Here is a 16,296-nt window from a genome sequence, read left to right on the forward strand (position 1 = left end):
GCAAAAGGAAAGCACAGAATCGGATGAAGAACGGTTGAAGATGAAGACATGGCGAATATCTCGACCTAGACGCGAGAGAAAACTCTAACATGGGCGAGAGAAAACTTTTTAAAATACGTTGGGTTGAGAAAACAAATGTCTAAATTAGTCTTGCAAATAAGTCTTAATTTCCTTGTGGAAAAGGTTTCAAACCTCGTACGTAAATCTATATATTTGGTGGGGGATACATCCGAACTCATAGAAGTTAGGCTTGAATTAATATGTTGAATGCACTTTTATCTGTATGAATGATAGTTGGTTACAATTGTAACCAATGATTTCATAAGAGTTTAAATTTTCCTATTCTGCCACATTTCAAGTGGGAATGAGCCAAGAGAGAGCTTGATATCTGTCGCGACCAGATTTTTTCAGGTGGTTCACCTAGGATTTGGCTAATGGATTGTTAAGCCTAAACTTAACTCGGGCTCTCCCAAGCCCATACCAATTCGCGACTTAGGTTTAAATTCTTAACATGCAATTAATTTTCAATTAGGAGTCGCCACTAATCTATTTTTTGGTGGGTCGATTAGAAATCCAAGTAAAGTAACGAGAGTTTTACTTTACTCCTACGAACCGTAGATTATGGGTACTGGGACTTGGTTACACTAGATTTCTATAATGCCATTTCTAAGTACCATTCTTTTATTTTCAAAAATGTTTTTGCAAAAAGACTTAAATTGATTTTAAATCTATTTCTAACATGCGAGGTGATCATGCGGGTGCGCAATCCACCAATTTAACACCCGTATAAACAATAAATAAATTGCAAAACTTACCTCAAAGCAACGTAAAGATTCGCATGTTAAATTAGAAACCGCATCAACATCCCTAGATATGATTTCTAATTAGCACGCGATTTCTTTTTTTGTTTTCACTTAATTAATGAAAATCATGCACATGCAATACAATATTAACTAAATGACCTAATTCTAATGACATGCAATTTCTAATTAAATAGGCCTAGCAAAAATATTAAAATGACATGCATCCCGGTGAATCTAGCCCTAATGACATGCATATGACATTTTTCTAGAAGAATGCATTTTATCATAAATAATAAAACTAATTTAACCTATGACATTTTTTGTATTTTTCAGAAATGTGAAAATTATCTAATTAGATTAAGATCCTATTTAATTTATATTAGGAATTAGGTTGGGCCAAATCCTAATTTAAACTAAAAAATTATCTTAACCAAAATAATCCTAAAATGCAATATATCTAAAATACCTAAACTTATAACAAATTGAGAAAAATATTATCTAGAATTGAACTAAATGCAATTTAGTCCTAATATGCAATGACGTGCAAAATATGCTTTAACAATACATGACATGTATATGATGATTTTTTTTTGTTTAGTTTTGAAATTAATAATAATTAAACATGTAATCCAAATTAAAAATCTAGCAACCTAAATTGATTGATTTGATTTTTTTATTTTTTTATTTTAAAATTCGAAATAAAATTCCTATTCTAAATATATGAATCCTAAATCATGCAATATTATAACTCAAACACATTTCAAGATAAATAAAGCAATCAAGACAAAACAGATCATCAAAAATATTACATATCGTTCGATTAATGGGTAATATTTCGCCGATAAAATCGATAAATTGATCTAAGCCTTAAGGATTAAAAATATCAATTTTATTCCCACTTAATTAATTATTTCATCTAAGGCCTTATAGATGAAATAAAACCTCTAGCGCGGGTTAGGAATCCAGGTAATATGTTGGAATTTCCAATCATATACTAAAGGCTAATTATACTAAAAAGAACAAGATAAAATAAAATAAAATAAAATAAAACAAACTAAAGAAAACTACCTAATGTGTTTTCTCTTTATTTTATTTTTTTTCTCAAAATGGGCTTGGCAGCCGTAGGGTGGCGCTCGGACGGAGGACTCAGCAGCAGGTGCGGCGGCGTCGGGCTTGTGGGTCGCGATGGCAATGGTGAACAGTGAGAGCTCGGTTGCTGCGGAACAGTAATGGAGCGGAGCGGGCCTCAGGCTTCGAGATGCGGCGTCGGGTGTGCAGGCGCGGCGTCCGATGAGCGGAGACGGGCGGCGAAGGCACCGGGCGCTTGGCTGAGGCGAGCGGCGCGGCGGCGCGGCGAGGTTGGGGAGCGGCAGGCTTCGGAGCTCCGGCGTCGGCTGGGCAGGAGCGGGTCGCGATGGCCGGCGCGGGTTCTCGGCTGCTACAGCGTCGCGGGGGATCGTCGGGTGGTGTGTGCGAGTTGCTGCGGGTTGCAGGTTGCTGCACGGCGAGGCTTGCGGGTGCTAGTGCGCAGAGGCACAGCGATGACCGGCTAAATCGTGAACCGGCGAGTTGCAGGCGAAGTGGAGGGACCTGCTGCAGGCGTCGGTGGCGGCTTCGAAATGCAGGGCAGCGGTGTCCGAAGCACGGTGGCGCCGCAAACAGAGGTGCTGGATCGTGGGCGGAGGCGCGGAGCAACGGTGGCGCGCACGGGGACCTGCAGCGGCGGAGAGACGGGCGAGGAAGAAGAACAGCGTTTCTTCCTTTCCGTTTTATTTTTTTTATCTTTTCCGCTGACTTGTCACCTCACGTCTCTCTCTCTCTCTCTCTCTCTTCTTTGCAGCTGCTTTCTGCTCTTGTACTTTTCAGCAAAAGGCCAAGACTTCTGCTGACTTTTTTTTTCCAAGATTCCTTTTTTTTTTCACGCTTGCATTTTTCACTTGCACGAATTCTTTCTTTCGCCGCCCCCTCTCAATTTTTCGAAAATTGCTCCCCCTCGAATTCCTCCTCTCGCTCACGAAAGTTATGGCTCCTTTTATAGTGATTTTCATATGGCCATTTTTATAAAGAACTTTCGACTTTCTATCTTCTCGCATTAAATCAAAGCATGCAAATCGGAACGTGATTTCGCATCAGCTTTCGATCTTTGCTCGATATCTTCCATTTTGCAAAATTTTGTCATTTGTTCACTGATTTTTAATTGTTTATGCATTTATCAAAATCTGAACATCCATCGAATTTCAAATTTGACATGCATAATCAATCAAATCAATTTCCCCATTTTCATTTTTTTTCCTTTTATTTGTTCAAATGCAATTTTATTTTTCCAAAATTAGGTGTCAACAATATCAGGGTCCTTACAACTTACGGACACTAGTGAAATCCTTTCTCTGGGCTTGCTTGCTACAGCCAAGCAATTTATGAGCATTTTAGCAGATATCGAAGAACTACCAGATTATCGACTTTGGAGAATGATTAACAACGAAAAGTGCACACTTGATGATGAAAAATGACTTATGTACAAAATGAGTGAAGTTCATTATGTAGGAAGTCGCTGCATTTATTAGCAAGCAGCTTTTATTAAATCTCGGGTAATGAATGTTCACAAAGATAACTGCTAACCAGCCACCTAATCATTGGATGGAAATGTATTTCAGTGCCAATTAGCTGCCTTTCGTTGTGTCAATTGGTATATCACATGCCGTCAAAGGTTGAAGAAACTGTCATACACAAGCCAAATATTAAAAAAATACTTTGTTAGTCGAACCATATGGAAATCAATTTGTACTTCACTTGAAGAAAGACTTACCTCAGGGTAATGGTTAATGAATCCCCAAAGCAGGGGAATATCCTGTGCAGCATGAGTTCTTGTTTCTGGAACACTCGTCCCTCGACAGTGGTTGCCTTTTGAGTTTGATCAAGAGGAGTCTTAAAGTTGTCTTTCCAAGCCATGACTTAGTTCTTCAATCAACCAAAATGACGAGACTTGACTTTGTCTTTCAATCTCCACGGATTCTGAATCGTCCTTCATATGCATCCTCTGTTTCGAACTACAAAGAATTTCAGTTTTAAAGCTAAGGAAAGCTGCGGTTGCAGAGACATTCCAATATGCTCACCTGGCATGTCTTCAATCTATCACAAAATGTTATTGGTGGAGCACGTTCTTCAAGACTTGCAAAAGCAGGCCGTGGTTAAGTTCAATATATACTTCTTCAGTCTGTGTGAGTCTTTAGCATCCCCTTCCATTTTAGCCTCCTCCTACATGAAAAATAAGATTTTCTTCAGCCTATCTAGACTAAGAAAATGCAGTTTTAGCATTGGTTTTTCCTTTTTCACAAACAAGGGTACAGTAGGCTCATGGCTCCTAGTATGTGCAAGACATAAGAAGTCTATATGCTGCTGAATGATGATTCAGTAATTCATGTAGTGTAAAGTCTCCACTTTTCTTCCTTCAAAGTCGGTTTTACTTTTCCACATTATGTTACTGAAGCACATTATGACGTTCTAAATCCCTCATAATGTCCAGAAGTGAATCTCTAACCTTGAATTTCTTACCGATTGATCTTGAATGTATTGATAAAAGAGGCAAAAGGAAAAGACAATATAACTACAGGATTCTAAAATAAATATGCATTATATGGAACAAGACATCTATATTCAGTCTACGACTTGGAAGTTCCGTTTTCATGTCTGTATGAACAGAAAGTGTAGATAAAGTCAATGGATTGACGAATATGACCAAAGAGAGGGGATCAAAGAAAATGGAAAGGAAAGCCCAATGATGTTGCCTGTATCAAATATCTCCTCTCATATGGCGACTTTTGGTTTGTCATGGTAGGGAAAATTCAAGAATTCTGGCCATTTGCAAGTGAAGAAATGATTCTATGGACTGGTTGAAGGCTGTTATATTTTCTTGTAAATTTACATCGTCAATTCAATTCTTGAATATTCTATAAATTTATTTGGAATGTGATAGGTACGTGCAATGGCATGCTTCTAACTACTTATGTTTGAATAAGTTGTCAAAAAGAAATTTATATCTAGTCACATTTTAGGTGAAATTCTTTGGTGTTGCGATGAAATCTTGGTTGAGGCTCACCTTGTTTGTCTCTGGTTTTGGCGCACCTTGTTGAATCATCAACTCCTTGTAATGCTTGAAAGTAGTTTTTTTTCCTGAGTTGAGCGACTCCCTGCGGCGCGAAACCAATATCTGGCAGTCATCTGGTATTTTCGAGTTCGATATGTCAAGCAATGTTTCCAGTGAAGGACAGTTGCGGACATCCAAGTCAATCAAAAACTCTAGCTTGTCAAGGCCTTCAACAACCCACAACTTAGAGCACTTAAGGATATGCAAATGGCGAAGGTTCTTCAAGTTCGATATACCAGTTAACTTTTCCATTGCATCGCAAATATGAATAGAGATTGATTGCAATGATAACAATGTACCGATGACTTGAATCTCAACTAGGTTTTCGCCGAACAGCAAGTCAAGTCTTTTTAGTTTCTTCAAGGCATTGGGAAGAAGAAGTACTCCCGGTGAACAATCGGTCGACTCACTCAAAGAACCCTCTGATTGATCGAGAACCTCGAGAGATCCTCCCTCACCGCATAATACTATCCTTCCAATTGACCGACAAAGAGTGATATTTATTTCCTCCAGTGATGCCGACATACCAAGAACCTGAATCTCAATCAAATTAGGGCACTGAAATATGCACAGTTCCCTTAAGCTAGATGGTATGGATAAGTTCCGAAGGTCAAACTCATCCAACTGTAAGTCCTGCAATAGCGAAAACCCATAGAGTTGAATTTCTTGCAATTACGAAAAACGAAACCTCAACTTTGATGGAATTTTCAAGTTGGAATGTGGCGGTCTTGTTGCTCTGAAATTATTAAGTTCTAAAGAATGTAAAGAAGGCAGTAGTTGCTCGAGGGGTTGCAAATCTAGATTAAACAAAGTAAGATCTTCTAGAAGAGAAAGAAGACCCAACTCCGTAGGCACGGTGATGTTGACAAGACATAACTCCAACTTCTTTAATTTGGATAGCCTACCAATCCACCCCAAGTCACATGTGTGCTTGAGGTTTGACGAATCTTGACCTGCAGAGCCATCGGATAGGACCAACTCTACTAGATTGGTAAACTCCGAGAGATTTGGGACCACCTGTAGTGAGCTAAATTTAACACGTAAACAGACTAAACTCACTGGAAGCTCAAACAACTTTGTAATCTCATCACACCTTGTTAAGTCAAGTGTTGAGAGGCGAGAAAGCTTGTTGATTGTTCCCGGAACTTGACAGATTCTGGTCCCACACAAATCTAGGACTCTTAGAGAGGATAGATCTCCTATTTCATTAGGAATTTTGCCAACCAACTGATTGCAGCCTTTAAGATAAAGCTCCTCCAGTTTGTCTAACCTTCCAATAGCTTTGGGTAACTCCCATCGACCTATAATTTCAGCGGTCCGGTATCTTGACAAATTCAAAGTGCACAACGATGTTAATTTTTCAATAGAGTTCGGAAGTTGTCTAACTTAAGTGCCTTTCAAACAGAGATTTGACAAACACCAGAGCTTTTCAATGGACTTTGGCAGGGTTGTAATTCTAGTATATGAAAGGTCCAATTTTCTCAATGATGCTAAGTCGCCAATAGAGGCGAGGAGTCCGCCTACTTTCTCGCAGCCACTCAAAGAGAAGCGCTCAAGCTTCACTAGCCCTCCAACATCAGGCACTTGTTCAATAAGCCTACAATTGGTGATATCCAAGTCAAGCAAGCACTTTAGCTTTCCAATGGAGTTGTCGATTTTCTTCAAACTCTTACAACCACCAAAAGTCAACCTCTCTAAATCCAGGCATTTAGACAAGTCTGGAGTTCTAGTAATGCCACGACATTCTACAAGAGTAAGACTTTTAAGTTTGGTTGCCATATGCAAAAAGGATGTATAAACGTTACAAAAAGAAGTCAAATAATGTATGAGACAACTGTTATAAATTGAGATGAAACCATACCTTAATTAAGTCCCATACTTTCGAATCATTTGTTAAGTCATTGTCAGAAAGTTCAAGGACAACAACTAAATTCTTTGAATGCATACTAGGTACACTAACATCTGGTGGGGGAGAATGCCATGAAATCCATCTCAACTTTGGTTGAGAAAAGGTGAAATCCCAACATAGGGCCCCATGAAATCTCAAGAACCTCAAACTTTTAAATCTTCTAATTTCTTCATGGCTAATTGAGATATTAAACCACTGCATATCAAGTGCTTCAACATCTTCGTACCTCTGCGAATAAATCAATTGCAGTGATTAGTTGAAGTTTGTTGGTAACTGTAATTTTATTTACGATTTAAATGAATGAAATGCAAGAAAAGATCATAAGCATAAAGGTGAATCCTCAAACGCAGGATGTCACTTTTTCATTTGAATTTGACAGTTGTCTTACCTGTTCGGTTCTCATGAAATCAAGGAAATCCTTGCTAGTCCACACCTTACTCCACTTCTTTAGATTTTCAGCACTTCCTTGACGAACAATTTCCCGTCCTAAGTCTCTCAATTGGTCATGCAACCAAAATTTGTTGTTCATTATCTTGATCAAGGACTTCCTAACAAGGACCTCAATGTCAAGATAAAATTCACAAGCCTCCCACATGTAATTGGCATTAGTAATATCCTCATTGATGAAAATGCATGCAATGTCAAGAAAAATATCACGCTCATGATCATTTAGGGCGTTGAAGCTAATCCTCAATTTCTCTTGTACTTGTGGATTCGGTATTTTCTTTAACTGTTTTAATGTATTCTCCCATATATTATTGGGCTTTCCATAAAGTGATGAACCTATAACTTGAAGGGCCAAAGGAAGGCGCCCAGTAGTATCGACAATATCTATTGAGAGGTCGTCAACATCCCTTGCTGGAGAGCCTTCCAAAATTGCATGCCTCTTGAAAAGTTGGAGCGCGTGGCTACATTCCATTTATGCCATTTCATAAGCCATAATTTGGAGTGCAAGGTTAGAATTCTTCAACTTCATTTTTTCGATAGTCTCCAGTACACCTGTGTTCCTAGTGGTGATAATTATTCTTGTTCCGGGATAAAACTGACCTTGTCCAATTAGATTCTCAATTTGGTTTTCCTCACCAACGTCATCAAGAAGTATGAGAAACTTCTCACTACCAAGTTTTCTCTCTATATTCTTCCTTCCTTCATCAACTCCCTGGATAATTTTTGCTGCGGTACTATGAATTCCCTTTAGTAACTTCTTCTGCAACGAGACTAACCCCTTCCTGTTAAATGTTTCTCGAATATCATCAGAGAAGGCACAATTCTTTCCAAAGTGAGAAAGAAGTTCACTGTAGACGACCCTAGCTAGAGTGGTTTTACCGATGCCCCCCATTCCATGAATTCCAAGCAACCTCACTTCACCACTACAGTTAACATTCAACAATGCTAGTACTTTCGCCACTCAATCATCAAGTTCGACTAAATCTCTAGTCTCTAACTATTCTCTTAGCCTCAGCTCCTGCAAAACCTCTTCAACTACCAAGTCCACAAATTTTGCTTGGCTGCCACAAATAAAAGCAAGTTTATTAGTTGCAAAAGCTATATTGATCATACGGATTAACATGTATACCTCTAAATCCAAAAAAAAAAAAAAAAAAAAAAGGTGTACTCCTTTTATTTATTTTATTTTTATTTTTATTTTATTCAGGAGGAACCAACTTGCACCGGCAAGTGCCGTAAACCCCCAGCGACGCTAGCGGGGAAACCACCACCCCGACGTCATGCTTAAGTCACCATGTAGTAGCTAAGATCGCCTCCCTCGCTTCGCGGATTCGAACCTTGGCCTCCACCGGGAGGTCCAAGGCCCTACCATCCACGCCACCTTGGTCGGTGGTGGTGTACTCCTTTATTTATCCTTAATAACTCTTGCATATAATTGTACTTGTATTTAAAAAAAAAAAAAAAAAGATGTGAAGACTTGCTAATTTATAGTTATCTCCCAACGTCTCTTGTACAGGGCGAGCTTGATTCTAAAGCCAGAAAGGTCAGGGATATTTAGAGCTCACCTTTTGCCTTGTTGCAACACCCAACCCTTGATTTTACCGACCTTCGTATGAGCCTTCTCCAAGAGTTCTCCCTCCCAGGATTCTACTTCGTGGGGAAACTTCTCCTGTTGCTTCTTATCGTGCTCTGAGCTCTCCCATGGCCTTTCTATATGATTCGGTTTTAAGATCAACATCATCTGGCTTCACGTAGTAAAAAATGGGTAGGATTTTTTTCTCCTTTGACTTGAATATGTTGTCTACCATCCTTACGAGCTCACGGAGACACCATTTTCTACTGGCATAATTTTCTGAGAAGATGGGTACATAGATCTGGGAGTCGTCGATTGCTTGTAGGAGCTCTACACCAATTTCTTCGCCGACTCGAAGTTCCTCGTCATCCATGAAGGCATGAATACCATTATTTTTCAAGTCTCGATGAAGGAAGCTAGTGAATCCATCTCGAGTATCTCGGCCACAGAAATTCAAGAATACTTGATACTTGCCTCCTCCTGCACTGCCACTACTCGTCCCAGCATCTAAATTTGCCATGGCAGCTTTACTTTGCAAATTAAGATCTCTCTCGATCTCTCTCTCTGAACGTTCCTCGCCAAAATCAAGTAAAACGAAAGATACAGAGTACGTGTTGAAAACTCGTTGGATCTTTATCTAGTCGTCATGGACCTCTTTTCAATGACTTTTCTTGGAGAAAAAAATTGGGTAGCCGGCGCGTGGGTGTGTGCTAGCGCGCGCGTGAGCAGCCAGCTAAGAGAGAGAGAGTGGCAGCGGGGAACAGACGCGCAGAGGGTAAGGATGAAAAGCAAAGCTAAACACGAGTGGCTCCACGATAATTAATTAGATAAAAATATATTTGGTTTTAGAATGGAACTCCCTTTATATCGATAGAGAGATATAAATTAAACCGAAAACAATGTACTGGGTCTATAAAGTCATCCCCATTCTAATAAAGTTTAAAAAGAGAAAGAAAATTCAAATTTTCACTTAAGGCTCCTTTTACTTTACAAAATAAACAATATTAAAAATATATTTATAAACATAATTATTTATATCACTCATAAAAATAAATACATTAAAAATATTTATATCATTCATATTAAATCCTCTGTATATGAAAGCTATTTCTTCGTTTGAATATAAACACAATAGCTAGAGAAAAAGGAAAATAAAATGTTAAGAACAAGAGGACTCATGGGAGCCATGTCGCATTTTGACAGCTAAATTCCTTGCTGACAAAAGTTGATTTTCAGGTTTAATTCATAATTAATTTCTCCGGGACAAATAGCTATAAAGATAAATTTCGAAAGTCGTAACCAAGTCCTCGGTTAAGGTTTCAAATTTTTCTTTCTCACCTTGGAAAACAAGGATTGACTCCTTGCAGTTATAGAGAACACAAATTCGAATTTGCACCCTCCCAACACATATATCTTATTACGATATTTCAAACTAAAGAATGTCCAGCCTTTATTGATAACACCCTTAACCAAAATTTCAAGAAATCTTTATGTTTGTGCTTTAACACGCACAATTGTATACTAGTTGTGTTACATTAAAACAGTCCTGCGGAAATCATAAAATATTGTTAAATCATTTTTAAGCAAAATGCTAGGGTTTGTTCCTTGATTATCAAGTGCTTGTTTAATTTTGCTTCTTTCTTGTGGTAGCGAATGGCAACTATATGTCTCATAATCTTCTTGCATATGAATTTAACATTGAGTTCAACAAATGCTTGTGATTATGTATTGATCTCACCTGTAGTTGTTATTTTTACTTGTAAATTTCTTCGAAACTTGTGAAAATAATGGAAAGTTAAGATCGAGACCATGATCATGACGAATTCCTTGCACTCTTTGAAGATGTCATGCTTCATTATCTACACTCTTCTTACAATGGCTTTGTTCGTGCACAATAGGACTGATTGCACTGTGCTTCTTACTTCTTCAATCCACCTTCTCGGACAACATAATGACTCGATCAATTCGTCAAATAGTCATGGCCATTGACTCTAAAGGACAAAGGCAAATGGAAACTTGCTATTAGGATCGAAAGATGTACCAATACAAATTTTGTTCCAATGTTACTATGAAGGACAAAGCAAAGTGCAAGGGGAATATAGTAGGGAACACATATGAAGTACAAAGTAAGAATTTCTCAATGTTGTAAAGGCAAAGAAAAACAACAAAAATCGCAGTTCAAGAGCTATTTTGTCATCTCCCCAACCGCTGTGTTAATCGTTTTGGCTCCTCAAATAGAAACAATTCCCCAATAGATAGGTGAATCAATTGAAAATTAAATATTTGACCCCCATTATTTGGAGGAGGATAATTATTGCACGCGCCATTTCCGCAGCATTGCCCAGAAGCAATGTGGAACTTAAAGAGGAATACTCACATGCTCACATGCGCTACTGACACGTCATTGATTTGCTTTTTCTATTAATAAAAAAATAAACAAAGCTTAATGTCATGAAAATTTTAAATTAATAACATTTATAATAAATTTATTTTTTATTACTTTCTGTCAAATTTTACTAATCAAAATGCTAAATTGGATGACACGGAGAGTTAACGGATGTATTAATTTGAGGTTTACATCTTTTTTGTGATATTAATCCAAGCAGAAAGCAAATTTGTCATAAATATATTAATTTAAAATTTTTAATTGTCTAAAAATTAATTTTGATAAATTTATTATAAGTGTATTAATATTATTTTTTATAATTAAAATAAATATAAAGTATAAGTCTTTTTTAGGAAATTAACTTAATAAATAAAAAGAGGAAATCGACGTGCATTACTGACGCTCCCCCCCACTCGGGAGTGGATAAGCGTATTCTGCACCACCAAGATTCAATTAAAACATAGAATGAGATGATGCCTAGTCAATCTCTTTTGGCGGGTCGCTGTCCCATCCCATTTGTAATAATATCGCCAGGGTAATAAAAATTGGACCCACTTCCCGAAGTTGCACCGTCCGAGTCCGACTATGGGTGCGTTTGGGAAGACTTTTGGGGAAAGTCTTTAGGAAAATGCAAAGACCTTTGAGCTTAAATGTGTTTTCCAAAATGCAAACCGTGTTTGGTAAATTGTAATTTAAAAGCCCTTGTGAAGTACCTTTAAGCAAAATGGTGTTTGGGGGACAAAGGACTTTTGTGAAAAAAAAAAAATTATTAAAAGAAAATAAAAATAAAAAATGAAAACCAAAGAAGGGCGTGATCCGCGGCGTGCTGGCGACTCCCGCGACTCCGGCGACCCGGATCCGGGCCGGCGAGGTCGCGCGACGCCGTCGCGACCTCCGCGACCCTGATCCGGGTCGCAGGAGGCAGGCTGGTCGCGCGACCTCCGCGACTCAGATCTGGTTGCGCAGAGGTCGCGCGACCTCGCTGGGACACCCGCGACCAGATCCGGTCGTCGCGAGGTCGTGCAGCCGAGGTCGCGCGACCTCCGCGCGACAGATCTCAGCCGCCGGAGGTCGCGCGACCCGCGGCGACCGGGGTCCGCGACTGATCCGGTAGCCGCGAGGTCGCCGACCTCCGGCAACCGATCTAGTTGCACGAGGTCGCGCAGGAGGTCGCGCGACCTCCGCGCGACCAGACTGCCGCCGGAGGTCGCGCGACCCGCGGCGACCAGTCCGGCGACCGATCTGGTAGCCGCGAGGTCGCCGACCTCCCAAGAAACCGATCTAGTTGCACGAGGTCGCGCAGCGAGGTCGCGCGACCTCCGCGCGACCAGATCTGCTCGCCGAGGTCGCGCGACCTCCGGCGACCCGAGCCGCGAGGACCCGCGACCTCCGGCCGACCCGCGACCTCCGGCGGACCCGCCGGAGGTCGTCCGACCCCGAGGCTCGCGGAGTCCCGGAGAAGATGAACAAGGACGTACGAGGGCACGCACCGAAAACAAAAAAATTCGTGAGGACAAATTTGGAAAAAAAAAATAAATAAACAAGAATCTTCAAGATGCCGAGAATGCCGAAAGCCCAAGGCAGCCTCAAGGTCGCCTTGGGCTTTCAAATTTCTTCCCAAGTACTTGCTTTCCCATAAGGGACTTGCAAAGCTGGTTCCCAAACACTCATTTTTTGGCCTAAAGGCCTTTAGACCCCTAAAGATCCTTGGCAAAGTGGTTGCCAAACGCAGCCTATATATCTTTCGATCGTAAAATGTATCTTCTCAGTCATAAAACCCTTGACCCAAAATGAACGGCGTTCTTGCCATCCTACGGTCCAAGACTCTTCGTACATGATCGAACGGCTGCTACGCATGCTGCACGGAAAAGCGCAAAATAATCGCCCGTGTGATTCCCAACGGCAACGGTATACTAGGACGGAGTTGAGTGGAAAGAACCTCTGTGGGGTAACAACTCAAAATTTATATTTCTGGAATAGAAATCCGTTTGATAACAAAATAAAATTTATATTTCTAAGAATAAAAATTGATTAGATAACAATATATGAAATCTTCAAATACAAAATAATAGTTGAAATAATACTAAAATAATATAGGAAATCCTCAAATATAAAATAATATCAAAATAATAATAATACATTACAAAAGTTGAAAATACAATTTCATGAAATTTCTGGCATATTATTATCCCATGGTTTTCCTAAGTGTATTTATTTGGTTTCCCTCCTCAGTCAATGTATCATTTGCAAGCTCATCCTGCATAGGTTCAGACAAGTACTGCGGAAGCATGAATATGGGTGCCATCAATGGAGCCCGTACAGCCCTGTCATTTTATCAAAGACGAGTATTATGCAAGAATATCAACAAAATAAAATTGATGGTGTAAAGGAATATATGAGAATTCTACCTTGAAGTAACGTTTATGGTTAGGAACCAATCGGAGAAATGTCGGTTTATTTGGATTATCGAATTGAATCATCCAGTTGCTCATCCCTAATTTCTTTATTGTTGCTCAATGAACCTTTAATGGCCATTGCATAGCAAAGAGAGAGATTCTCTTGAATCTCCTGCATTCGAATTAAAATTCAAGATTGTGTAACAATCTAATTATTTTGATTTTGCAAGAATTTTATCCGTAAAGAAATAAGGTTAAATTTCTAGGCATATTTGTTATTCATGTATTGCGTAAGAACTTTTCTTCAACTAGGAGGAAAGAGCCCCATTGTTTTTAAGTAAACATTTAAGAACTTTGGTCCCGCCTTTCATCATAAAGAGGAAGTTATCAAAAAAATTGAAAAAAATGAAAAAGAATCGAGCAAAATAAGAAAAAGAAACTTAGCAATAATTTGTGAAGTTGTGGTTATAAGTGAATTAAGTTAGCAAGAAAGCGCAAAGTTCTTTTATATGGTTTGATTTCAACTTGATTTTTATTTTAAAAACTGAGAAGTTAAAAATTTCAGCTTCGATTTCTTCGATTTCTCTATTTCTGAATAGAAATCTGTTTTAGAAATAAAGAAATCAAATTGCGTTACCAAACAGATTTCTATTCCAAACCTGTTCCGTGGAACAAAGAAACAGAGAAATTGAGAAATAAAAATTTTGTTATGCGCGCGCCCTAAGAGCCGTGATTCATTCGGTATGTTGTATCCGAATCCTGTGTAAATATTTCTCAAAGAGTTGGGGGAAAGAGAGAGACAACCAAATAGATTTTGAGAATTAAAAAGCAACTTGCATTTTATACAAGTCAATAATTTCCCACAAAATAATCATAAGATAAATTGAATGAGGATCATTATAAAGGGTGAGGTCCATCAGACTTATTTGTTTTTAATCGAGAACTCCATGAAATCTCGATGCTAATGAATTTTTAAACTTCATAAAAATATATGGTGAGTTATTATTCGCATTTATCCATATACTTAATTCTCTATAAAACTTTACCATGCAAATTAAAATTCAATTTATTTTAAATAAAATATTTGTTATTTGCAAGTTAATATTATTAGTGAACCAAAAACACCTTAAATACACAAAAGTTTGTTACTTTTTTGTATTAAAAATAACCGAGCATTAAAAATTTCAATATGAAATGAAGAGTTTTGTATGGATTTATATTAATGACCTTATAATTCATCAACAGGACTGCATCTCTTGCCATCTTTCTTCCCAAAATGCTATCAATATGTTATTTTGGCTTCTTTTATGAACCAATTAGCTATATTGCCTTATATGGTTTTTTTTTTCTCAGGTTTTCTCAGGTATGCATAGGACCCATCTTGGTTCTCCTCCCCGGAGTATATCAAAATCTAAGTCTCAATCATTCATCTTAGCGTTCCTTTAGTATTATTTTTTTCCTCAGTGGATTTTACTTCTTTCTAGGTGAGAACAATGTGCATGAATGGGACCAAATGAGCTTCAATTTTAAGCCTATAGGATTCTCATATGTTGGAATTTTAGTCGACAGAATACGACTTATCTTTATCCGATGCGCAAACAATAATTAACCCCGGAACAATCGTTGAATTGTGGATGAATCACGAACAATAATACTTCACGTTGGTCTGAATGTAATCACAAGGAAAACACCTGATTTCCACGGTGTAAATGCAAACTATTCTTGTAAAATGAAATGGAATGCCTTCCTTCTTCTTTGATGGAAATGAGACAAACCAAAGAGAGGAATCTTCTAATCGTATGTTTTGCCAACCATTCCAACGGTTGTGTTCGGGAGAGTCTTATACATCCCCCTTCGTACCCTTTCAATTGATATATTTCCATCGTAACATATCAAGTTGATACGGTGCGATCCAATCGCACCCCATCATGAACGTACTAGCTAAAGTACAACATCTCCCACTCGGAAATGATAGGCTTGATAGCGCTCTATCAAGAATATAAGGCATTCAACATTCATCAACTTTACAAAAACAATTCATACTGGCAAGTAAGCCGTCCGATCAATGAGTACACCTGCACTTGGGAGCTCAAATTATGCACCTGTTAGGGATGACATAATGACTATAACCCCGAAAAGAAATAAACAATCGATGTCTCACAGTGCCCTAGACATATTTTGTTACATCAATCCAAATATACCTATCCTTTAAAGGCTATACTTGACTATCCTAAAAAACACCATGTATTTACAATTAAATTCGCAATTACAGAGGGCAATATAATTAGTTGACCAGTAAATACATGTGATAGATGTAAAACAATAATAGTCTTCATTCGCACTCATGTCTCTCTCCATTTCAGAACAACTGCTTTCCTAGACACGTTCCATAGGCCATATTTATTCATGACCGCCCGTAACATGCTAAAGTAGCAATATTAATATTTCACTTCGAGAACATAGTCAGAAGTAACATAGGGCACATAATGAGGTAAATAATAAATTACCTCAAGGGCTCACACGATAAGTAAATAGGGATAATTTTACTCACCTTCCTTTGTCGGTCGTACAATGCACATGTAGTATGAATTACATGCTATAATGGATTTCTCTTTCTATAAGAGCGTATGTTATTTAC

The 16,296-nt window shown here is 38.6% G+C and overlaps 2 protein-coding genes across 2 annotated transcripts; both read right to left on the bottom strand.

Moving 5' to 3' along the window:
• Nucleotides 1-3,275: 3,275 nt before the first annotated feature.
• Nucleotides 3,276-5,490, bottom strand: LOC108958618. Its single transcript, XM_039308581.1, has 3 exons — nt 4,900-5,490; nt 3,610-4,058; nt 3,276-3,520 (listed from the first exon to the last, which is right to left on the bottom strand). Exons 1-2 carry the CDS (start codon nt 5,470-5,472, stop codon nt 3,966-3,968), a joined length of 666 nt encoding a protein of 221 aa, XP_039164515.1. The 5' UTR covers nt 5,473-5,490; the 3' UTR covers nt 3,276-3,520; nt 3,610-3,965.
• Nucleotides 5,491-6,333: 843 nt separating this feature from the next.
• Nucleotides 6,334-9,396, bottom strand: LOC104439733 (disease resistance protein RPV1-like). Its single transcript, XM_039309684.1, has 7 exons — nt 9,126-9,396; nt 8,869-9,013; nt 8,302-8,364; nt 8,080-8,226; nt 7,245-7,764; nt 6,999-7,084; nt 6,334-6,673 (listed from the first exon to the last, which is right to left on the bottom strand). The coding sequence occupies exons 1-7, from the start codon at nt 9,394-9,396 to the stop codon at nt 6,334-6,336; spliced, it is 1,572 nt and encodes a 523-aa protein (XP_039165618.1).
• Between the last annotated feature and the right edge of the window lie 6,900 nt (nt 9,397-16,296).

This window comes from Eucalyptus grandis, chromosome 3 (assembly GCF_016545825.1).
Source record: "Eucalyptus grandis isolate ANBG69807.140 chromosome 3, ASM1654582v1, whole genome shotgun sequence".
In the NCBI taxonomy this organism is placed as follows: Eukaryota; Viridiplantae; Streptophyta; class Magnoliopsida; order Myrtales; family Myrtaceae; genus Eucalyptus; species Eucalyptus grandis.

Bases quoted from the DNA above. Each gene is read 5' to 3' on its own strand.
- LOC108958618 (XM_039308581.1), bottom strand. From the start codon at position 5,472: ATGTCGGCATCACTGGAGGAAATAAATATCACTCTTTGTCGGTCAATT. The intron at 4,059-4,899 runs GTGAGCCTCAAC...TTTTTCATGTAG, and splicing joins CAAAACCAGAGACAAACAAG to GAGGAGGCTAAAATGGAAGG.
- LOC104439733 (XM_039309684.1), bottom strand. From the start codon at position 9,396: ATGGCAAATTTAGATGCTGGGACGAGTAGTGGCAGTGCAGGAGGAGGC. The intron at 7,765-8,079 runs GTTAGTCTCGTT...AATGGAATGTAG, and splicing joins GAAACATTTAACAGGAAGGG to CCACGCGCTCCAACTTTTCA. The intron at 6,674-6,998 runs GTTCTTGAGATT...TGGCATTACTAG, and splicing joins AGAAGATTTAAAAGTTTGAG to AACTCCAGACTTGTCTAAAT.